Source organism: Rhyacophila brunnea, unplaced genomic scaffold, assembly GCF_057557595.1.
Source record: "Rhyacophila brunnea isolate RB1 unplaced genomic scaffold, BYU_Rbru_1.0 scaffold_18, whole genome shotgun sequence".
NCBI lineage: Eukaryota > Metazoa > Arthropoda > Insecta > Trichoptera > Rhyacophilidae > Rhyacophila > Rhyacophila brunnea.
This window is the reverse complement of record NW_028232837.1, coordinates 38,776,778-38,801,206: the sequence shown is the minus strand read 5'-3', so window position 1 is coordinate 38,801,206 and position 24,429 is coordinate 38,776,778. Positions and strand designations below refer to the sequence as shown.

Below are 24,429 nucleotides of genomic sequence, written 5' to 3'. Positions count from 1 at the left end.
CTAGTTGGAAACAAAATGTATTAATTAACATAGAGGGCTTAACGGGACTGTATTTTTTATCGGGTTCGGGATGTCTAGTTTACTTCCGTTGCCTTTCGACGTCCTTGGTGACCAGACATCGATTTAATAATGCTTAAATCTTTATGATCTCAGGCTAAAAATACCATTACAAAATTTTGTCAAGTTTTGCGAAGAAGAAAAGCGACACGGATCGCCCTTAACTAATCTAGACAGAGAAAATTAATGTATCGCAAAAATGACGTGTAAGAAACTACTGTATTACCAACGTCAAAAAAAACCCCACTTTTGGGAAAAAAATATTTATAAATTTAATTTTGTATGTTTTATTGTATCCATAGGTACAACACATTTCTTAGATATTGTGAAGAAAGAATGATAAAAAATACTGTATAAAAAATGGGGCGGCATTTTGTCTCTGGACGTCACTGTAAATAGGTACAGGACGTCTGGCTAACCTAACCTAACCTAACCTAACCTAAGTGTGGATGGATGTGGATTCTGAAGAAATGCCAGATAATAGTGACTATATATTATTTCAATGATGAAATATGTTCCTAGGTACTATGAAATCGTCGGACACATTCTATAATATTTTGGGATATCCTTCGTTGTTTATTTTAGGTTTTATAAAAAGTCTCAATACGGGCCTGAGTTCAGCAATATAAGAAACATGGTTTGACTTTATTCTATAAAATATTAATTCAAATTTGTAAACAAAGTGTGGCTATCTGGCCACATAATCTCTTAAATTATTGATTTAACATAATATGACTGTAACCATGGGAGATACCTACATGTTTATTGAATTGACGTTACCTGATTATATCAGTGAGTATTTTGATATTAGGTTATAGTAAGTTATAGAGTAGATATATGTAATAATATCTTCAAAAAGCTTCTGTTGATTTTGTCGTAAGGTGTAGAACCTACATTTACGAGTTATTTGGTCGGATAATATTCCTCTCAAAAGTAAAGATGGTTGGAAATCTTGGTGGTGAAGAAACCGATCTGGATAAAATAGCAGAAGATGAACTGGCTCGACTTCAGCGCCAGGTGAAGTAAATCCTTTTCTACTAAAATATAATATGTAGGTATTTAAAAAAAAATGTATCTTGCCTAGGCGCATTGACCATTAGAAACACCCAAGTGACCTTGTTAATGTTAAAACTGTCAGATTAAAAAACATATTATTATGAATTGAAATTTGTAGGTATCTACATAATTATGCACAATAGAAATATGAGTCAATAAAATTAGAATGTAAAATTAAAAAATGTATATTTCATCTAGTGCAGAATTAAATAGGTTGTACAAATGGTTAACAACTGTTCCTCCAAAAAAACAGTTAATACATATACACGACCTCATTTTCTGCTGTAAATAATATAATATGTATACTTCTTAGGTAGGTATATAATGATTCATATGCGACTTATCGTCGTCCAAGCTTCGATATCTTTCCTAAGTAGAAGCTTCTCATCTGCTATCTGGAGCCTGTGAAATTACATCTCTGGCGCCATTGAAGTAATATTCTACAATACCTAATTGTTGTGTTTTCCAGTACCGTATCATGGAAATGGAGAGGGTGACGATGTGCGGCGCCGTCAAACCGAAACTGAGGAAACAAAGACAACTTCTCCAGTGTCTAACAAAAGAATATGATCAAATCATGCTCGATTTGAAGGTGAGACAAACCAGTATCTATAGTGGATTATCTAACAGACGAAATTAACGCCTGCCTCAGAGCCTCTCATTTGCAGAGGCTTCAAAATTCCCGAAAAACCAAAAGTAAATGTGGTTATTTCATAAACTATTAAAAAATTCAACTTTATTTTAATAAACCACTTCTTATATTCAACGAACAATTCACAAGATTTTGAGAATGTAACATTCCATATATCGAACATACATAACTTGGAAACACCTCAGATAACTATTCACGATCACAGTTGGAGTGATACCAGTGGTTATAAGGGTTCAAATCCCGTCGAACATCGTGTTTTTTTTCAAATATGATTTTTTCTAGTGGAGATATCTGAGATATTTTCAAGTTATGTGACTTTATTTATTAAAATCTTTAGATATATGTATCACTCATGACTATTAATATACCATGCATATATATTATTTAAATACAATATTGGGATTATATTATTAAAACGGCACCTAAAAATACAATTATCATAATTATCAAAGCTTTAATTAAATGTTCGGACCTAAAAACAACAGTGCCTTATTGCTTCAAAGCAATTACTTATTACAATTAGTCAAATTAATTTAATTTTACAATAGTTAAATAATATCACTGAAGCATAACAATTTCACAAATAAATTCAAATTTGTCAATAGTTATGACTCGAGTTTATGATCGAGATATCTCAGTTCGAGAATTTTCGAGATATAATCAAAAAAGCCCAATCTCATATCTCGAGACACAAATTTTCCGAAATTTTAGGAATTCTCATTTCATTTCAAATCATCAATGAGAATCTCAGAAAATCGAGAAATTGTCACTAAGCTAAGTTATAATGAAAATTTGATTTCTCGGCTAAAAAAAATCCTCGACCAGCTTTACATTTTTAATATTGTGCCAAAAAACGCTACAAGTTTATTATGTTGCATTTAAAATTTATACGATTTTTTATCGACCGTCTCTCTGAACACAATTAAATTAAGAGAGGTTAAAAAAACTCTCAACTTGTTAACTTTGTCGGTAAGACCTGAAGAAATTTATAATATATTAAAATTTGTTGGCCGAAAAATCTAAAAAATAAAAATAAACTGGCAGAAAAAGATAATTTCGTAATAATGTTGATTTATCGTGAATCTCGAGAAAATAATCATTTTGATTTCGAGAATTCGTCTCGATAAAACCTTTAGCTATGCCTTCATAAGTTATATACCTACCTCATATAATTACTTCATAAATTAGACGTAGTTATTAAGTACTTATTATTTACATAGGTGATTGATATCTACGTAAGAAGAAATTACTTTATTAAGAACGGTTAGTGAGTAGTAAATAGGAGTGTGCGCGTGATTTATAATTTTGTGTGCGAAGGTCTCGACTTGTGAGTCGAACCTGAAGAAGGACGTGTTCATCGGAAATGAGATGTCCGAACTGCTATCGGAACAGGAGAGATGCGCCAACGAGATATCCACTGAGCGTTTCCAGCTGGGAGAGATGACCTATCTCTCAAAACAGCTCGAGAAGGAAGTTATCCTGCTCAGATCTCAGCAGACTACAGAAAAAGAGGTAAACATAATATATAAAGAGGATGTGTTATTATCAAGATGGTTTTCGGCATTTATTTTGGTAGTTTGTGGAATGAAATGAAAAAAATCGAATAATATAATGTACGAGTACCTAATGTATAAATAATTTTAAGTCGTATTGACAAATAAGCAGGTTTGTGCGAAAGATGTCCAGATGGAGCCTTATATGATTTATCTACAAAAAATCACTCAAGGCAATATAAGATTGACCTACATTCTGATTTTTGTATATTTTTTCATACCTGCATTTTTGTATATAAAAAATTCTCGTTGTCTTTGCCGTGGTTGATGAAAATTATTGGTCACTTTTGTCACGTTTCGGCTCCATCTCTATACCGGAAGGTTTTATTTAACACCTTTGGTTTATGGTATTATTAATGCCATATTATAAAACTAATTGTGTACATATCTTAATATACTTATAATAATTATGGTATACTTACGCACCTACTGTAAATATGTAGGTACATGTAGGTATATCTTTCACTTAGGAATACTAATGTAGGTGCTAGGTAGGTATGTACATGCAAACAAAAGGCAGCATGTCAATAATAATTAGTGTTATTAGGCAATGGAAGGAGTGGCACAAAGTCAGCAGAGGGTCGGGCAATTGGAGAATCGCCTGGACGTGGCCACCAAGAGGTTTAACACCGTCAATGCCAGAAACTTCAAGATGAGACAAGAAATCGATCATCTTCTTCGAGAGAGGTAATCTAATTCTAATAACTAATACCAAACTAACTAATATTAGTTATTATAATGATAAAAATAATTTTGAAGAAATTAATCAATGTACTTACCTATTTGTACCTGTTTGTTGCCTTGTTGACATGGGCTTAGTGCTAACCATTAGTAATTACTACTCGCAATAATTCCGCCATAGTAGTGAGAGTAGCGAGTAGATACTAATGATATTATCCTTATTCTTTTTTTAATAGTAAAATATGCTATGAGACCCGATAGTAGCGTATTTAGTAATATGAGTGAAACAATCACAAACACCCATCCTTTGAGAAAATCATATAAAATTATGACCTCATCAGGATCGTTCCCGAGGAGGCCGCATGAAAGGCTGGCACCTTACGCAATATACTACGAAGGCCGCCGATTAATTAGTTATAAGGCCGTGAAAACAAGTCCATCGACAGGCATTATTTTAATTCCATTGTCACTGAGAAGTAGCGCTCGAAATGGAAAAGTTTGCGAACCGGAGCGCTCGACAAATTTTCTGAAGATATTTACATAGTCATCAAATCGTATGTGTATTTTATAAAAATAAGTGTGTCAGATTTTCTATTCTATGGCGTATCTAGCTCAGATGGTCAACATATTTTTTCCACGAGACGGAGCGATAATTTTACAAATTTCACGATCCGAAACGGCGCTCCGGTGCGTTCCGTTCCATTTCGAGCCCTGCTGAGAAGGTGAATAAATTAAAAGCTTAAAAAGTATTAACGAAATATACCCACAATAAAATCGGTGATTAAATTAGTGCCTACTAATAAAGTTTGTGGTACGCTCAATGACAGTAAATAGGTGTGTTCTGTAGTCTAAATGGTACAGGTTCTGATATTCCTCCTAGCTGGATCCCGTGTGAGGATGCTGAGGGAGTTCCTCATTTTGGGATTATAGTGAAGGGGTTTTCGGGTACTTGGACCACACCATTATTTTGCAGTAAAAACAAGAAAAAATAGTGCTTGACACTACTTTCTTCTCTGCGCTGAGTTAGATTTATTATTATGAATACAAGAACATTATGGATATTAAATTATTCGTAGGGGGTTAACATTAATAATTAAGTATGACAAATTCTTGAGAAATTGTTACGGAGATCTCTTTATCTAGAGAGAGTGCGACTTTCTACCCACCGGTACTTCGGACTACTGAAATCGTTGATACACAATATGACACTAATTGTTAAGATTTGTTATCAATAATTATATGTGACTTGTTAAGTAAGATTGTTGTAAACTTTTTTGTTGAACTAATTACCAATTATAGCTGCCTATTAATTTATGAATATTATCAGTGTTATTACATACACGGATCCAAAACCCCTTACAACTGTTGATCTTTCGCCGGCAACATGGTTATGGCAACCGGCCACTCTTTCTGGTTGCTGGAAACCATGGTAGATGGAAACCAGGGAAGAGTGCGAATAATAATTTAAAAAAATAATACCTACTGTCAGTAGTTTTTAATTTTTATCATTTCACGGTACCCGTTGTGTATTAGTATTGAGGATATTTAAAAAAACCGACCTAAAATGCCATAAACAAAACATTGAATATACATACAATAGTAACACAAAAATGACAGATGTTTTTTAAAGGGCTCACTTCAACATAGTGTGGGCGAAGACCGTAAACAGTCTCACCAGCGGCAAAAACTTGATGATGGAGCTGGTGGAGCAATCGACGATGCTGTACGACCAGCGCGAGGAGTGGTGCCACAAACTGCAGGCCATCAAAGAGCGCGCCCAATTCGACCAGATTGAACACAACCACGTAAATCCGTTTCTCTCATAATGTCGATTGTGCCTAGTTATGCCTCCTAAGTGCTTTGATGCGATCTTTTGTGACTGCCTATCAATCTAATACTATCAAAAATATCGTATCTGTTGCTTCTCGTGTTGGACATGATATGTGTTTGTAGATATGAATGATCGTGTCATCGGATATTATGCAAAATTTGCCCATCTTTATCGTTGCCATCATCTGAAGCAACCTTTAGCATTTATTAACTATCTCTTCTTCAAACTTTTTAAAAATTTCAACGTCTCGTACGACTTGAAACGAGTTGTACCGAATCTATGAGATGAGGAGACGCGTGGTGACGGTCAAATTTTTATTAAACTACTCTGATCACTTACGATAGGAAATGGGCGAGCTTCAGAGGCAGCTCGACCACGACTCGAAGCTGCAGCAATTCCTGGCTGTGAAAGGCTCGGTGAGAGTGATGGCGGAGCTGGAGGCCAAAGAAGTCGCCAAGAAGCGAGCGCAGAAAGACAGGGATGTCGCGACTCAGGAAAGGTACAAGGATATTTTGCGACAGATACAGGTGAGTACATACCCTTTTATTCTCCAGTGTGTTACTGTTTTTATTATGTAGAAAATAGTTTAATAAGCTTAAATTGAGGAATTGTAAAGGTTTGCAACGTAACCATTTTATGGTAAAATTAATTTGAACCGAGACCGCATTATTTCAGGTTTTACCGGGATTTTATGGTACTTAATTTTTGACTCCAGAGTTAAATCGGTTTGTTTTCAGAAAATCAAAATTTAGTGCCTAAAAAAGATCCGTAATTCGCTCATTCGTTACAATTCAAGGTTTCCCAAACTATGTTCCGCGGAACACCAGTGTTCCGCCGAACCTGAATAGGTGTTCCGCGACCATTTGGAAAGGTTTACACTGTAACACATTTAAAGATCTTCTACTAAGTAGAAGTAAAATAAGTAAAGAATCTACTTCACATTGAAAGCCGAGTGATGATCAATCTCCATTGGATGTGTATGACTTCAAGTATCTAGATAGGTCATGGCTCCCACAAGGGGGAGACTGACAGGCCTCTAGCCTGGGGGCCTGGGCTTACGGGGGGCCCGGCGTGAGAGATCGACCAGCCAAGTGTGATAAACAACACACAAACATGCACTAATAGTCAAAAAACGTCGCCTGCGGCGCTGTTTCACTTCAAGCATAGGTACTAACATTTAATAATATGTGGTTTTGCCATACTTACAATTTTTGATTATTGTCGATATTTGACATATCCATAATTGTGCATATCAACATAAAAGTGAGTAAAAAAATCGTTAATAATACTCTTAATTTTACCTCGAACACCATTTGGAATATGCAACTGTAGATCGTCACATTGCCTTTAACTTTAGCGATAAGTATGGGGTACGCTAAAGATCCTAGCGTGGGGGCCCGCTTCGGGATGTGGGGGCCATGATCTAGGTACAGACGGAGGACCATCTTTTCTCACACTGTGCGCATGAAAAAGAAGGGTATATTGTTTTTAATTGACCGGCTGACAAGTCTTGTCAGTTTAACGACAGTTGCCAAAATTGGCAGAATGGTTAGCTGCGCTAATAAATAACCTACAAAATAAACTTAGTGTTCCGTTAAAATTTCCGGGTTTGCGAAGTGTTCCATTATAGAAAAAGTTTGGGAATCCCTGCGTTACATAATAATTGTACACTTCGATATCATAACAATATCATCTTTCAATGATAGAGTTTGCATTTCTTTAAGGGCTCACGTGCGCCACGTAGGTCAAAATGGAGATTTTATGATATCTTCAAAGCATAAACCTGGACATTCCTTAAACGTTGTAGATAATCTATTTAAATAATTTTGTAGCCTTATTATCCTTTATATTTGTTTAATCATTTGATGACTGCATAAAGTATTTTTATTACATAAAATAGTATTCTTTTAAACCTCTTGATCTAATGTTTTAGAATAGTCATAGTTCAGTAGGTAGGTACGTCCATGTGCAGTGGTGTTAGATTAAGATTTTTTAGATTTATTAATTTTTAAACGTGTTTATAAAACCATTAGTAAAATTGTTACCATTGTATAGTGAAATATTTACGATAAAAAAATATATTTTTAATCTCTGTGATCCCAAATTCGACAAGAATTAGGCATTTTATTATTCAAAAATGTGCACGATTAAGACATTTGAAGATAATTCTAAAGATACTGATTATAAGCTATGTCTTTGACCATTCGAATGTGATAAACATCCTACGAATAATGATTTTTTTATAATAATTATTGACCTAAGAATAACGTAGTATTTTTTTTGAAATACGCCATTTCTTTTGCTGGAATGAAATGCCAATAGAAATGGCGTATTTCAAAAAAATACTACCTATTTCTACATTTATTTATTTATATAAATCTATTTTAATTCTTTGTTATACAAAATACATCATATTATTTTAATTTTTTTAGTAGATAGTTACACAAACGTGGTTTTATAGAAATTTAGTGCGTATACAAAATAGTCACTTTTTAATTAAAGCAAGGCTTTCAGATAACAGATAAAAAATCAATTAATCATCATTTCCAGTTTATGTGGTTTGCCACTGGAAAATTGCCTCATAAAAGGGGATAGACTCTTCATGATAAGAAAATAAGTTTTTCTAATACTAGTCAAGTCTAGGTCTCTAAGTCTAGTCATATAATTTTTGAAATTTATTGGGACAGAGCCACCGGAATATGCTTTGTGGGTTGAAAGTGATGGAACTATTTTTAACTGCCGTATTTATACACCTTTGAACCGCATTCAACGCAGTAGGCGGTTTATCGGCCGAATAAGAAAGCTATAAAAAATGAGATGCGCACAGGAATGCGCACTAAAATGAAACATGGCGGCCGTCCACCTCCTGTCAGTTTGACACATGACATAAAGAGTCGGCAAAAATGAATTCATTACAAGTTTTTTGTTGGTTAGAATTGTCATTATACTATAATATATGTAGTACATATAATTATAATTGAGAACCCATCAATTTTGTAGATTCGATAGAGCATTTTCGAACTTTAAACAGTAATTGTGCTGTTTAAGGTGATGTCTCTAGGTAAAGTTGTTATCGAAAAATAGCTAGAAAAGTTTATTAATCGGTAAATATATATTCAAAAGTAATGAGAAAAATAAAATAAAAAATTGAGATGTATCGTGGAGTTCTATATACCAAAAATACGTGTCAAATTCGGTACATTTCTATCGGGTGGTAAGAATGAATGACATAAGATTTATTATCAAAATTACGATAAAAATGTACGTAAATCTATTACCTAGGGAAACGCTAAACGTTAATTGGAATTTATTATATCCTTATATCTTTTTTTTCAAATTTAAAAAACATCGATTTAGAGGTTAGAAAGCATGCAATTAAAATCGAAACATCTCGGTTCAGACGTAATTTATCGCAAAAAACGCTTAGCGTTTCTATTAAAAATATTATTTAATAATTTTTAGGCCAGTTATTTAAATTTAATCTTGTATTTTTGTATATTAACGAATCGATTGTAAATAAAATGAATATTTGACAAGACTTTATCGACATATGCTGCTAACGCGGAAATAAATCGAACTATTTTTGAAACAGTACTTGCATAGATTAAAAAATACATACACACACTCATACATTGAAAATAAAGGTTCGCCAGGTACGAAGACAAAAACTGTGTTAATTCTGCTGTCAATAATTTTTGTTTGCGATATTGGAGCATATGTCAATGGACTACATATATCAACCTCCACTTTCTGAAATAGTGTTGTGTAATTATTTCAGATATTTATTACTGTTTTGACGTACCTACCTTTTATAAAGCGATTTTAAAATAAATATAGTTTCATAATCATGAATATTTTAATCCATAGTCTAGATACAATGCTCCCGTGGTTTGATTACCTACTCTCTAAAGACGTCATAAAAAATGCAGTATTTCCCATGGATAATATGGATTTACGTAACATTACGATAAAATAGGTACTACATAATAATATGAGCCTACTAGGTAGTTACTGCTTTATTTAAGATATTATATATGCAATTGGAAGCAGTCTGCATTGTTTCAAAATATCACCTAAACTGTAATAAACAAGATTACAATCTCAAACACACTGGTAAGACTGTCATAGACTGATTGGTATATGATAATAATTAGATCCTTTTTCTGCTGATAAATAAAATGAAGCTGATAATAGTGCATGTATGTTGTTTTCGATTTCGAATTGATAGGTACGTAACTAACTGGGTTGCATAATATTCACACTTGAGCTGTTTCAGAAGAGAATGGATATTATAAAAATCCCAAACAAAAATATTTTTCTAATTTGTATAAGTTATGGAGTTTTCGAAATGACCAGTTAAATTATACAAACAATGAAAAGTAACTAATCGTGATGTAAATACCTATACCTATGATACCTATGATAATTTCATTTTAAGAAAAATTAGAATTTGAAATAAATTTCCATCAAGCACCGTCAGTCGATAGTAGGTAGGTACCTATACATCATTTAATAATTTAATAATGCTTAAATAATAAATAACAAATAATAAAATACCAATAGCGAAGGGTGGGGGTAGGCTGATAAGACCCGACACAAATAGTGCACATTAAACTTTGTCAGTCATTCGAATTTGTTTTTATTGAAATAAAACTACAATTTATAGATGGTCCTGGTTAGTTTAAAAAAAAATCAATAAAAGCCTGCCTAAACCAAACCATAATAGTTTATATATGCTGTGGGCGATCCGACAAAAATAGTGCACACTTTTTCCAGTCATACTTATTTGTTTTAGTTGAATTAAGAATAAGTACTTACATATATTATTACAGAATTGATAGTGTTGGTTAGTTTTTTAAAATTCATCAAGTCCTGCCCAACCAAACCATAATCGATAAAAAATATTCTTCTATCTATAAAATAACTAACAATATAATATGGTTTCATGGTATGATTTTAGATATTTTATGGATAAACGAACATTGTTTGACTATTATCTACTATGGCTTATATTAGGCAGGGTTTAATTGAATTTTAAAAACTAACAAACACTATCAACACATTGTAGCATCAGTTGAATGAAAACAAAAATATGTTTGCCTGAGAAATTTTAGTGTGCACTATTTATTTTGGATCTTAACAGCCTACCTCCACCGTTCGCCACTGGTAAGTACTTATCACTTCTTCACGAGTATAATAAAATGGCTATAAATGAAATATACTGTGAGTGCTAATTTAATTATGTTTTAGGATTTTGCGGACGAAACCGACTTGGAGCGCTTGATAGCGAAATTCACAAAGCAAGACGAAGAGAATTACGCGTTGTTTAACTACGTGAACGTCGTCAACCAGGAGCTCGAGGCCCTGGCTAATTGCGTTGGCGAACTCAAGATCAATATTGGTACACACACCTAATTAGATTGCACGAAAGCTTCTAAGAAAAACATGTGACATATTATGTAGAGAATGATAGAAGTGAAATTACGCGACACGTCTCAATATTTTCATTCGTCGTTTTGTAAAAAGGGCGAATTACCCAAAATGCTACGAGTATTTTACAGGAGGAGAATTTTTAACTTATGACATTTATTTATTAATTACCTGTGGACGATTATACATGTCAAACAAGCTTATAATAAAGCTTAGAAAGAATAGGTACCTACTGTCTTTATAATAGGCATTATAATATAATATTTTAAAAGGCCTAATATGTCACATTCGATTTTCATTCGTAATACTAAGTGGATATTCACCCTTTCTATTATCGTTTTTAAATACTTTCCTGTGAAGATAAACATTCGCCGTTTTACACAACAAACCTAGTGAAGTACCTACATATTGTTTTTTACACCGACGATATTTTTATATAAAATAGCCAACACTCTCATCCGAATATTTCATTTTATCCAGTTATTGAAATCCCTACATTATGTACGAGAATGTTGTAATGTTGTAACCGGCGCTGTAAATCAACGTGCCGGTAAAATACTGAACTAAAAAATCTATCTATAGCATTAGTAGCGAAGCGAAGGGTAGAGGTAAGCTGTTAAAATCCGCCATAAATAGTGCACATTATACTTTGCTAGTCATACATACCCCCACGGTGGCCGCGCGGCTTAAGCGTTGGACTATAACGCCGTGGGTCTCAGGTTCGAATCCTGGGTCTGGCAAGTACACAAACTGTTTTTCAACGTGTGTCGGTCAGGGTATGGACCTAATAGGTTGAGCAAGTGGCTGACATCAATTTCTCGTAAAAAACAAAATCTTTTAATACAAACCTCTACTATGTGGAGGCCCATATGATCCTATTAGGATCGAATATGGTCGAAAGAACTCATAAGTAGTTGTTTTAATTGAATTAAGACTACAATTTACAGATGGTATTGGTTAGTTTTTTAAAAATCGATTGAACCCTACCTAAACCAAACGATACGACATAATTGTGTACATACGCTTTTTCATTCATTCTTAAATGTTTTCGTTGGATTAAGAATGCATATTACGCATATTGTTGGTTCATTTTTTAGAAAGTTACTAGTTTAAATCAGTCAGAGCTCACTTTGAGCGTAGCGACCTTAGTCCTGGATATCTTCTCCTAGGGCATTCCCGGCCTAAAACTGAACTAGATGCTTCACATCGCCAATGTAGGGCCACGTGATACGCTCGATTAAGACCGAGTGTCAACGTGGCGGGTTTTGGTTTGGAGGGATTAACTTCAATGGTTCATTTTTTTTTTAAATTCATTAAGGCCTGCTTAAACCAAACTATAATAGTTAAAACATATTACACTAAAACAGATACGGGCGTCATTTAGCGGAAAGCAAACTGGTGAGTGTCGTTCGGGTGAGTATTTGAGGCAGCGGAATATTAGTATGGAGATGCAGAAAGCTAATACAGCAGCTGTTTTGTTTATACTAGATGTCGCAAGGGGGTTGGGGGTGGTATTTTACATGTTGGATGACATTATGAACATTAAAGCAATACAATGTGTAACTAAGGAAAGATATATTTTCGTACCTTTGTAATTCTTTTACAATTTATATGCTTAATCGTATTATTATTAATAATATACGTACTTACTTTTTTTTTTACTCAATACCAAAATATTATATAATAATATGTAATCGATGTGCGTTGTACGTACATGTCTTTTCTCTTTTATTATAGGTACTTACCTAAACCTCTTTGTTGAGTGCAATGAAAGTAAAATATATTATGGTAAATTAAAAATGTTGCACCTAAGTGGAACTATGTGGCATAAGTATATAATATATTTTCACGAGGATCGGGTCTTAGCCTCCCAACCCAGACCTTTGAGTCCTTATTTTATATCCAGTTCATATTGGAAAAAAAAACGGCATGTGAATTTTCCGGGCGTGGAATTAGAAACCACAACCCATGGCCTCAGAAGCCGATGCTCTGCCACTACGCCACCACGAGTGTCAATGATAAATAGTATAGTCATTAATAAAAGTTTTCTTGGATGTTTTTAATGAAATTATATACTTACCGTACGTACTCGTATTATAATTAGCCAATCTTTAACTGGTACCTAATAATAATTAATTCTGTTATGTCAGATGAAATGCGAATCCTGAACGAGGAGCGAGAGAAAACCGAACAGGAGTCTTCGGAAGGCCTCATTGAAGAGTTCCACTCACAGAAGAAGATCGCGGACGGCTTAAGGCTCGCTTCGGAGACGGCTCAGCACAGACTCGATACTTTCATGATCGGGATTCAAGATCTATTTGTGTAAACACTACCTACCGCTCAACTAATTATTATTAGCATAATATTAGTTCCGACAGGTATTTATGTATCTAAGTACGATTGTACGATAGCGTAGTTCGATAGTCCTAGGGAACCCAGAAATAATGGGAACTGAAATACCCAACGGGTAAGGCGATAGCAGGTAACCGACTCGAGTAAGGAAGAATCCAGGTTAAACTTACACACTTGTCAAGAATACGTTGTACGTCGAATACTTAAAACTGCTCTCGGTTTATGCATTTACGCCCATTTAATGTTGGTGTATTACACACACTATTGCACGTGCATAATGCGTGCTTCATTTTCGTAGGACACTCACACGTTCAGAAACCCTGCATTAACATGCGGCGTATTGAATATAGCTTATCGGTATTATATGTATTATCTGTTCTGTGGATAGTCCTTTCTGGTACTTATATGTATGCGCTCTCATAGCTAGAAAGAAGGAAAGTGGCCAGAATAATTGAATGCATTTTTATGACGATTATTTTGATTTCTAATATAGGTAGGTATAATTATGTTAACATTACCTATCTACTTAAAAAGTAAATAGATTATTCTAAGTACATACTAAGTTTTATATAATTTTTCGTTATGGGTACTTATTTCAGTAACATCTATTTAAAAAAAAAAATCGGTAGCGTGTACTTTACGCGCGTTAGAAGTTATACTTCTTTGGCGTAACTAAACAAAAATTGTGTTAACCTGGATTCTTCGACTAGCTCTTAATTATCTTGCTAAATTACAAACACAAGAAAAAGGGCATCTAATTGGAGCGCCATTGGTTTATTCCTATACACTTTAACTTATAGAATTATTTCTCGATGTTTTTTATTTTGAAAGTAACAGCTGTCACTCTGACGTTTAATCGTTTGTTTATGTAAGGAATTGCAAATGGCCGACAATAATAGATTCGTTACCGGAACAATTCTACTATCAAACTTGCGTTTGTATACAGCTGACTGATTCGCAGCTAACTTCATACAGTCGCGCACTTTTGTAACGGTGTCCGCGCGCAGCTCTCAATTTCACTCTCTACCAAACGCCCCAAAAGTAGTATAACTTCAAAAATATGTCTGCGCGAACGTTCATTATAAGTTATTATTATTAATGCGAGTATCTACCTATATCCTAGTATGAAATACAATAAAAAGTGCATTGAAGCAAGTTTAGACGTTTTAGGACTTGTCTTGAGGAGATGCATGCACTATTATAGCTCAATTCGATTCTGACATTCGAAGTAACAACATGGCAAGCGAGTTGGCGATTTTTATTATCATTTTTTTTTAATTGTTTACCCACTGCACTTTTTATTAAATTAAGTCAATTCAGTAAACTCAGCCAAAGCTCACTTGAGAGCGTGACGACCTCAGTACTTAGGTATCTGCATTTATAAGACATTACCAGGCGTAAAAAACTGCTGATGCTTCACATCCAAACATAGGACCTTGTGTCACGCTCGATTAAGACCGAGTGTGGTGCGGGGCGGTTGGTTTGGAGTGGTCTTTGTTGGTGTTCTCAGACGACTGATCACGTATCCTCGATAAATGTCATTCGTAATTTTGTGTGATTTTGAATTAACGAAGGTGTTAAGAATGCTACATTCTTAAATCTAATTTGAATAAAAAAGTAGTTTGAACCAGCAGGAATTTCAAGATTTAAAAATAATTTCTTTCGTGTTTACATAATAGTAGTATGCTTCATAAAAAATATGTATTATTGTTACTAGAATGATGCAATGTAATGCGGCGCCGATTCTGAGGCTACTGGGAACAAATGCCCAAGTCAATATTTACAATGTCATGCTGTATTTGAAAACGATTGAAAGGAAAACTCTCGACGTCATCAACTGCTCGTACTATGCGGTAAGTTTGTATCGGAATTCAGCAGGGAGAAACATTTTCGGGACAAACCATTCATAATAATATCAAGTTAATATTATTATGTAAACCGTTGCAACGTTGCCATTGATTTTCGATTAAATAATTACGAAAAAAACAATTATAACATGTACTGTTACACTATTGTGGTTTTATAATATAATACATACGTACCTAACTATAATATAATATATCCATATGTATGGCTTACGTACAGAATCTAATAAGATATGGAACGTATTCTAAGCATGGCGTGGAAATAGATACCTTGACAATAAAAATGTTGAAAAAAGAGGATTGTAGTACGAACGAAACTATGATATAGGTATCCAAATATTTGCATATTATATTTAAAAGTCGGTGAAGACTGTAAGTATAATGCTAGTTAGGTATTTACTCCACTCATCCTACCAAGCTGCAGTATCGGAATATATAGCAGGCATTGGGTCACGCCACGTCCTTTGGTTCAGCGTCACGTTCGGTATCCGTGAGGTTGTGCCGCATGGGCGTGGGGTGTCGCACTCTCAATCCTCGGGCGATATCTGAAGTAGGTACCTACATTCCTCAGTCATGTTAAATGCCTATTCGTGATCAGATTCGTCTGCTGTGTCTGTTCATAGCCTGGCACCATTAGCATAAGGAAGTCTCAGACTTATTATACCTAATTATATTATAATATTTTCATCATTCAAATCATGGAGATTGAATGACTATCTATTAAATCAAAGTAATCTTTTTTGATTATCATTTCAGGAAAGAATGAAGAAAATAGAGGAGAGTAGGAGCAAAGGTAAATTGGTGACAACGGTTAACCCGACACCCAAAATTAAAATGCCCAAAGAGCACAAGAAAAGCAGGTCCAAAACAAATATGGTGGAGAAGTCATTAAAAGCTTAGAAGAATCTCAAACAGAACCTGACTGGTTGTTTTCCTTTTTACAGTCTTTTTTATCATCCTTTCATGACTCCAACATCTAAGAAATGTGTTGTATAGTTATATTACTAACAAAATATATACCACTAAAATATACAAAATTAAATTTTGATTTAAAAAGCGAATCCATAAAATATTATTATAATACAACGCACTTACCCAAATCACAAGAGCTGAGGTCCTATTTGGTTGATATTTCTGGCACATTTGGTTTGTACCATTTAGTAATACACAGATTTGTTATTTTCACACCATTTTTACTATACTATTATTGTACATGTAAATAAAATAATTTTCCTTAGTATTAACCTATTTAATATACACCTACTTTTAATCATAAATACACTAGGTAGGTATTAATTAATAGTCTCAACACTCAACCATTATAAAAACTTTCCTGGCCTCTTATGTTACAAAGTCAGTAACTAAATCATCACATAAATAACACAATGCAAATAATATGCTTATTATATATATATATATGACTTAACAAAAATAAAACAACACCGTCATAATTTATAAAGTATAATATTTTTATATCAATTCTGTCTGTTATAAAAAAACATAGCAAGTTCGTAATACGTAATGCTATAATAATACCTACAATTATTAATAGTAAAGTTTGTTATTGAGGATTTTAGATCTAGTCCAACAAAGCAGTATTCTGTGAAGCTTTCAGTTTAGCGACTTTCACAATATTTCTCAGCTCTATGAGCGCCCGCATCACCATAACTAGTTGACTGTCGTAGTCGTGGACGTCTGCCGATGCTTCAACACCTTTATTAAAAAAACACACACAAAATGTATCTCACATATTACGCAAATTTGATAATAATAATGTACTCATCTTATTCGAAACTAGGTTTAATATGTAATAAGTATAATAAATTAAGAAAGGGGGGTTATTATCACAGGAACAGAAATCTTCTGCAAGGCTTGTAAAGTCCCTCAAATAAAGCAATTAATAATGTAAATCGGCACTGATTGTCTTTTTTATATCGAAATAAGATTAGATTGGGAAACAAGGCATACCTTTTTGCTTACAAATTGAAAGGTACATGGCTCTCAAACTGTCCTTGACGCGACAGAGCTCGAGTTGTTTTGTGGCAGTCGTCTCCTTCACCCTGCTAAGCACCATTTCCCACTTCTTAGATTCATTCACAGCGTTGTCGTACCGTAACTGGTGACCGTAACCAAGAAATAGATAAATTATATTATATTAATTTATTAATTATTAATTATATTATTATTAATTATATTAATTTATCCACATATTGTATATTGTATACAATAAATGTAAAAATCTGCAAAAAAAGAAATTCCAGAAAAAGAAATTCCATATTGAACTTGACAATGATGCAAAAACTACTAAACTTATTTCGGTATTCGATGGCTTAAATCAGTGATGCATAAACCGCGGCCTAAAGTAGCATTTGTTACGGCCCAAAATGACAAGTACTTCATCACCAAAATTGTATCGAATAATTAAATTAAATTGAAAAATTCTAATTTCCTATATATTAAGTTCTATCGTGCAAATACATTTGGAGACTGGAATATGTAGCTGATATGTAATTACTAAATTTAAAATAATAAGATGTATGTCTTGTCTAGTATAATATACCATTATTTTTTAACATTTTAACCCACTGCGGCCCGTGAAAAAATAGAAAATGGATAAATTGGCCTTTCTTTCAAACAAGTTGTGCACCACTGGCTTAAATGAATGAATCGGGTACTTACCAAGATTAGTAAAAATTAAATATATTACAAAAAATATGGTCTGATACACTAAGAAGATAGTATATTCATTGGTTCTTCTATAAACTTAGGTATGTATAACATCTTTTTCCCGACCATGTCCGATCCTAATAGGATCATATGGGCCTCCACAGGGTAGAGGTTTGTATTAACAGGTTTTGTTTTTACGAGAAATGGATGTCAGCCACTTGTTCAACCTATTAGGTCCATACCCTGACTTAGGGTACTTATCAGACCCAGGATTCGAACCTGAGACCCACGACGTGATAGTCCAACGCTTAAGATTTTAGATCAGCTATTATTCCAAATAGTTGTATTATGTACATTTTTCTGTTGAGTACATAAATACACCAATTCTCGATTGATATGATAAGTTCCACTTACGTAAAAAATGGAACGTAAGTAAATTGAAATTTTACAACATCCATCCCATCTACACTGACATTACAGTTAGGAATTTTAATACAAAATAAATATTAAAGTGAAATGAAAGTTGATCGCTTACCCTTAGTCCGGCCAGGTGATTGTTGAGTCCCAGGATGTGAAGTTTCTTGCTGTCAGTGAGCCGCGACATTTCAGCGCAAGTTTCCTGCAGCTGCGACAGGTCGCGCTCCTGTCGGATGGACAGATTATTTTTCGTGTTCGCTGCAATATTCATCATTTTACAATAACACTGCAAATCCACTTTTCATTATACCTACTTAACTATAAACTTTATCGGGTGCATGCTCATGGAAAAGTATGTGGAGAGATGCATATTTATTTTTGGCTTGTTATTTAAAAATAGAGAGGTAGGGGAACTGTACCGAATACTGGATACTTTTTTTGAAAAATAATTAAAAATAGTAGTAGATAATTATTATTAAGCATTGCATTTTTATGCATACATGTTAGGAATCTAACCTTTAATCACATGTTACATTAATCAAAGTGTTAATAAGAGGCTTAAATTTATTGTTATTTATTTAAGGCATTTGTAGGATTAGCCAAATTGAAAAATCTATAATGACATAATAATAATAATTATTATTTTGTACGTGCTGGGCTGAGAATAACGGGTAAAACTACGGATGGAGATCCAGCTGTGCATCAACGGCTGCTACTATCGATGATGCCATCGGATTTAGGTTCCTGGGGAATTATTTAGGTACATACGAATATCAATTGAAAAATCAGGTAGGAATTAAAAACATACTCAAAGCTTCGAATCGATTAATTATATCGGACGGTTGATGAAACTCTTTGTATGTGTCCACGACTGACTGCAAATAATTCTGAAACAACAAATAGAAAATATTTGTAGGTATATTAATATAAATACTTACCTACCTACTTAGTGAGGTACGTCCACGGAACATATAATCAAAGTCAAATATGAAGAGATTTCTGTCCTAATTTGTTAAGTAACGCATGACCTGCCTACTCTCACGGGACGCCACTAATTTTCACATTCTTGATTGATAATAAAATCATTGAACATTTGTTCTGTGAGACCTACATTTTTATTATAACAAAATGTTCTTGAAGGTTTACTAGAGTTCCCTTAATCAAAACTAAAGGTGGTTACTTATTAGGTATCTAAGTACTTTCATAATTTACATTATTTTATATGATGTATGTATGTATGTACGATGTTAGCCACACTCTCAACCTAGTTGGTCCGTACTCAGACTCCAAACGCACATTGAAAAACTTTACATTTGCTTTCTAATAAGATCTATTAGAACTCATAATTTTCGGTTTGGTTCTAGGTTACAGTTAAAAAAATATTTAAAAAAAAAATCAATACCTATGAGTAGTTAGTTAGAAAAATATATTCCCATTCTAGGTATCCCCTCTAGGCGGATCATAACATGGATACCACAATTTTATTTATAACTATTCAAATTAGTACTTAATACAAAATAAAAATAAAATAAACATAGGTAAGTGCCTACAACCTTTTTGTATTGAATTTTTAAAAATATATTATATACATAATATGCCTTCATTAAAATGTGTGCTTAAATGAAAATGTACTTAACCGATTAAAAAAAAACTTTTGACTAAAAATGAATATTAGGTAATAATGAAATTGAAAAAAAACTCTTATTTATTTAATTAGCATTTAAGATCGTAGAAAGTGGTAGGTATAATTTAATAATTGTATGATTTATGTTTCGATGCCCCTATCTTACGATACGATAAAATTAATAATGATAATATTATGCTAAACGATTTGATATAGGTACTTATCAAGGCAGGTAGGTATATTATATGACGAGTGGGTATATTAATGTCACAAGATCAATTAATTATTGCAAAGACGTCAAAGTTGATCAATATGCCACCATATTTATTATCTCTCCTCACTCTATAAATCGCTCTTGTAGCCATCTACATTTACAGTGTTTCCCAAACCCTTTTCCCCGTGGCCCAACAATTTTTATACTTCTCCTTCGTTAGCCACAATTTTTTAAATCGCCTATGCTGGCATATAGGTAAATTAATAAAACTGATTTGAATGTCAATACAGTTTTCATATAAATAAAGAAGCATTTACAATAATGTAGGAAATCAAACTAAAACCAAAGAATTTATGAATGAGAAGTTTATTCAGGTTTAGAGAAAATCACAATAAATTTATGCCGGTGCCGGGTCGCGACCCATCATTTGGAAAACGCTGATGTACAGGATTGGTCGCTATGACAAATTTCATGAGATCCAGCGAATAAGGCACTGTTAATTTTTGTTGTCGTTCTGCCGTCCAGTAAAAGGGTTGGTAGTTGGTACTATCCGTAAAACTTAATATGTGACTATGCATAATATTACAAAATACTATAGGTAAACGTCTCACCTCATAGATGGTATGCTTCTGCAAATATTGTTCCATGTTGGAGCAAACATTGCCCAGTTCTAACAATTCCGCCTTCGAGTGTGTGACCTCCTGACACTGCTCGGCGTGAGCTTTTCTGTCGCCTTCGAGCTTTTGCGCTGCTCGCTCTCGCTTATTCTGGTTTTCGCACACAAACTTAAACGTAACACAATAAGATTATTAATACCTGCTACTTTCTGTGGGTATTGTATTTACATAATGATAAAGACGAAAGACCCTTGTATTGATTATATCCGTACCTTATTGAATTTGATCAAAGAATGTCTGAGCATATTTTGCTTATTAGCGAGGGCTTTCCATCTGCCGTCTAAGTTCTCCCTATGTTCAGCCTGAGACGCCTTCGTGGCGGCCAGCATTTCGTCCGCCTCGGCAGCTGAAACCCGCGCCCTCTCCGTCTCCAGACCTCCTTCGCGCCCTGCTGAATCCCATACCGGAAACTTCCTACCAGATTATTGTAATCAATTAAAATACCTGACTTTTTTCCTTTCGATAATTCGTCAGATGATTATTTTCCGCCTGCTTTTCTACAAGGCATGCTTACTTTTCACTCTCTTGAATCTCGTCTTCTCCTCTTGAAACACTTTTGCCTGTTATCGCAAGGGATGGTTTCCAATCCTGGTGTCCTAATGAATTTGAATTTATATGCACCTGTCAACTACATACGTGGTCGCAGCCATGATTTATTCTGGATTGGAACCGTTTCCTCGTATCAAGCCTATCAGGCATCATTAGCGAGAGATGCAAGATTAGTAAATGCGCTCCCTTCGTCCGTTTTCGAAACTGTATTTTTCTGTATAAAATTGTATGTTTTTTTGTTTTCAAAAAATATATTTTTCTGTATTAAATTGTACCTAAGTAGGTTTTGTTTTTTTTTGTTATTATTATTGTTTATGTTTATATTATATATATTTTTTTCTATATTCTCTTCTTCTCTCTTGTAAGGGTAGTGTTTGACTTATAATGTAAATCTCATGTTGTGTACGCCTTGAATTTAGATTTGTTATGTCTACAATGTTTTGTATTCTCAAATAAATAAATATTTTTTTTCGGCCAGTCCGATCCTTATAGGATCATATGGGCCTCCACAGAGTAGAGGATTGTATTAACAGATTTTGTTTTTTACGAGAAATGGGTGTCAGCCACTTGCTCAACCTATTATGTCCATACCCTGACTCACACACAAATTGAAAAACAATATGTGTACTTGCCAGACCCAGGATTCGAACCTGGGACCCACGGCGTTATAGTCCAACGCTTAAGCCGCGCGGCCACCGTGAATATAAATACAGTATAACCTCGTTTTTACGTGCCCGGAATTCACGTTTTCCCGGCAATTGCGTGTATTTTTTTCAGTCCCGATGAATTTCAGTACATTTAATACCCACATTTACGTTTTTCTTTTCCGCGATTTACGTCGGAAATATTCAAAATATGCGAGTTAGGCCATCCTCCCACGGCACAACTTATGTCCGTCGGAACTGAAACTAAAATTCCAGCCAATATCTAGCTAATATATTTCAATGGCGGCTCGCTGACGGCGAGACTGGAATCTCTCAGCTTCAAAACGGTCGCGAAGAGATGCGACATGCTAGTCGCGCGGTCTCTGAAGTTTCCAGTCACCGTAAAACAGTGGTACCAACATCATTAGATTTCGGTGAAAAATCATATTTTCTTACCAAAATTGGTTAAATATTAATTGGAAAATCAAAATAACCTTATGTAAACGCTGCAGCGCCCGTGTTGTCAGTTTTTGTACAACACGGTTGATAGTTGAGTTTGACAGTTTGAGGTTATGTGATTATTATTTCAACTGGGTTTCAGTAGCGCCGTGTGCGAAGCATCACATTGGTCAGTTTATGAGCTCTTTCACAAACCAGTTCCATCAGATTTCAGTTACGCCGTGGGAGGATGGCCTTACGCGCACTTGACAATGATTGGGTCGTGACATTCGAACGATTTTTCAATAAAAATTTTAATTGAATGTTGTTTTTAATAAAACGTTATTTTTTTAGAAACATAAAATTTAAATGTTCTTTTTCTTCAGTCCCTTAAAAAACGTAAAATAGGAGTTATACTGTACCTATATTATAATAATATAGCTTGCAGTAAACAATTTGGTACCTATCAGGTCTGATAACATGAGAAATGCATTTGAAAGGTCACTGGTTAACATAGTGGTAAATCGGTACCTACTTGACTAGACTGGAAATCTGTTTCGATTTCCAAAGTTCTTCGGCCGCTTCCTCCGGCGAGGAGTGGGGAAGTGGAGCCATCGGTGTAATGTCGGTACATTTTGTGATATCAAACATACTAATGATTTATTATGAGTTCCTACTATTATTATTTAAAAAAATAAAATGTTGTATCAAAATTATCTTTGTCTTGTACATACAATTGACGGACAGATTAATATTATTACCATGACAACCACCAGCTACCCACGCCAGTGGTTTTTCAACGGTGGGTGTGCAAATAAAAACATATTGGACCTTTTTAATGGTAACATGATTAAACAAATTGTTTTGCTCATTCAATTTCAAGAACTTTCTCATTTTATATGGGTACCTACCTAAGTATTATCTAATTAGTACTTAATTAAATGTTCCACGTATTAATATTATTTATTTTACATGTCTTCAACACTGACACCTTGGACATATTATGAAGCATAAAAGTAATATTACCACGTGACCACCAATCACGGGTTATGATCGACCGTGATGAAAGTTAAGTTACTCCAAGACAGCCGAGCGCGTAGGTTTGTTAAATATATCGCTAGGATAAGAGTGATTAATACAAAATGTATTTGTTCGACCTTCGTTGCACTAAATCTGTTACGGTTTGAGTGAACGTCGTGTTTATATCATCCATACTGAACTTATCATCATCATTCATCAACCTCATATAATAATAATATCATCCATCAAAAGTGTAGCGTCCGTTTACCAGTGCGTGAGTGCGTGAACAACACCAAACCGGCTCCAGTGCACACCTGCCCTCTATAAACGTATGTGTCTGGCATAATGTGTACACCCCCCCTAGATCTATCTAGCACAATATTCTGTACCTACCTACATAATGTTAACTGGTACATAACTTTTTTTATTCGAAAGATGACATTGTGTTGAATAAAGTCTAGTAAGAAAATTAGTATCTACGTATAACACTTTGCTGACGGTAGAGAAAGTGTAAAAAAAATGTTGACCAAGTAATGGTGTTTCGTAAATTATTTTTTGAATTCAAGATAATGTGGATAATATTTTTTTATAATCTAAGGTGGATAATGATAATTCAACGTGTAAATTATTTGCATGTGATTCGATACAATAATTGATTGGAACGTTTGGCAATCTTCGGAGCCCCTATTAAATTCGGACTCT

The 24,429-nt window shown here is 34.1% G+C and overlaps 2 protein-coding genes across 2 annotated transcripts; one reads left to right on the top strand and one right to left on the bottom strand.

The window, feature by feature from the left end:
- The first annotated feature begins 996 nt into the window (after nucleotides 1-996).
- LOC147073492 (coiled-coil domain-containing protein 63-like) lies at nucleotides 997-16,377 on the top strand. Its single transcript, XM_085945262.1, has 10 exons — nucleotides 997-1,074; nucleotides 1,583-1,705; nucleotides 3,083-3,277; nucleotides 3,866-4,005; nucleotides 5,630-5,804; nucleotides 6,175-6,357; nucleotides 11,081-11,231; nucleotides 13,411-13,582; nucleotides 15,330-15,465; nucleotides 16,234-16,377. The coding sequence occupies exons 1-10, from the start codon at nucleotides 997-999 to the stop codon at nucleotides 16,375-16,377; spliced, it is 1,497 nt and encodes a 498-aa protein (XP_085801388.1).
- Nucleotides 16,378-16,967: 590 nt separating this feature from the next.
- LOC147073491 (coiled-coil domain-containing protein 42 homolog) lies at nucleotides 16,968-23,322 on the bottom strand. The gene is made up of 7 exons (XM_085945261.1): nucleotides 23,243-23,322; nucleotides 21,289-21,490; nucleotides 21,011-21,184; nucleotides 19,370-19,448; nucleotides 18,680-18,819; nucleotides 17,446-17,593; nucleotides 16,968-17,190 (listed from the first exon to the last, which is right to left on the bottom strand). Exons 1-7 carry the CDS (start codon nucleotides 23,320-23,322, stop codon nucleotides 17,057-17,059), a joined length of 957 nt encoding a protein of 318 aa, XP_085801387.1. The 3' UTR covers nucleotides 16,968-17,056.
- Between the last annotated feature and the right edge of the window lie 1,107 nt (nucleotides 23,323-24,429).

Bases quoted from the DNA above. Each gene is read 5' to 3' on its own strand.
- LOC147073492 (XM_085945262.1), top strand. From the start codon at position 997: ATGGTTGGAAATCTTGGTGGTGAAGAAACCGATCTGGATAAAATAGCA. The intron at 1,706-3,082 runs GTGAGACAAACC...TTGTGTGCGAAG, and splicing joins AAATCATGCTCGATTTGAAG to GTCTCGACTTGTGAGTCGAA. The intron at 3,278-3,865 runs GTAAACATAATA...TAGTGTTATTAG, and splicing joins AGCAGACTACAGAAAAAGAG to GCAATGGAAGGAGTGGCACA.
- LOC147073491 (XM_085945261.1), bottom strand. From the start codon at position 23,322: ATGGCTCCACTTCCCCACTCCTCGCCGGAGGAAGCGGCCGAAGAACTT. The intron at 19,449-21,010 runs GTGAGACGTTTA...TTGTTGTTTCAG, and splicing joins AGAAGCATACCATCTATGAG to AATTATTTGCAGTCAGTCGT. The intron at 17,594-18,679 runs GTAAGCGATCAA...TACGGTCACCAG, and splicing joins ATCACCTGGCCGGACTAAGG to TTACGGTACGACAACGCTGT.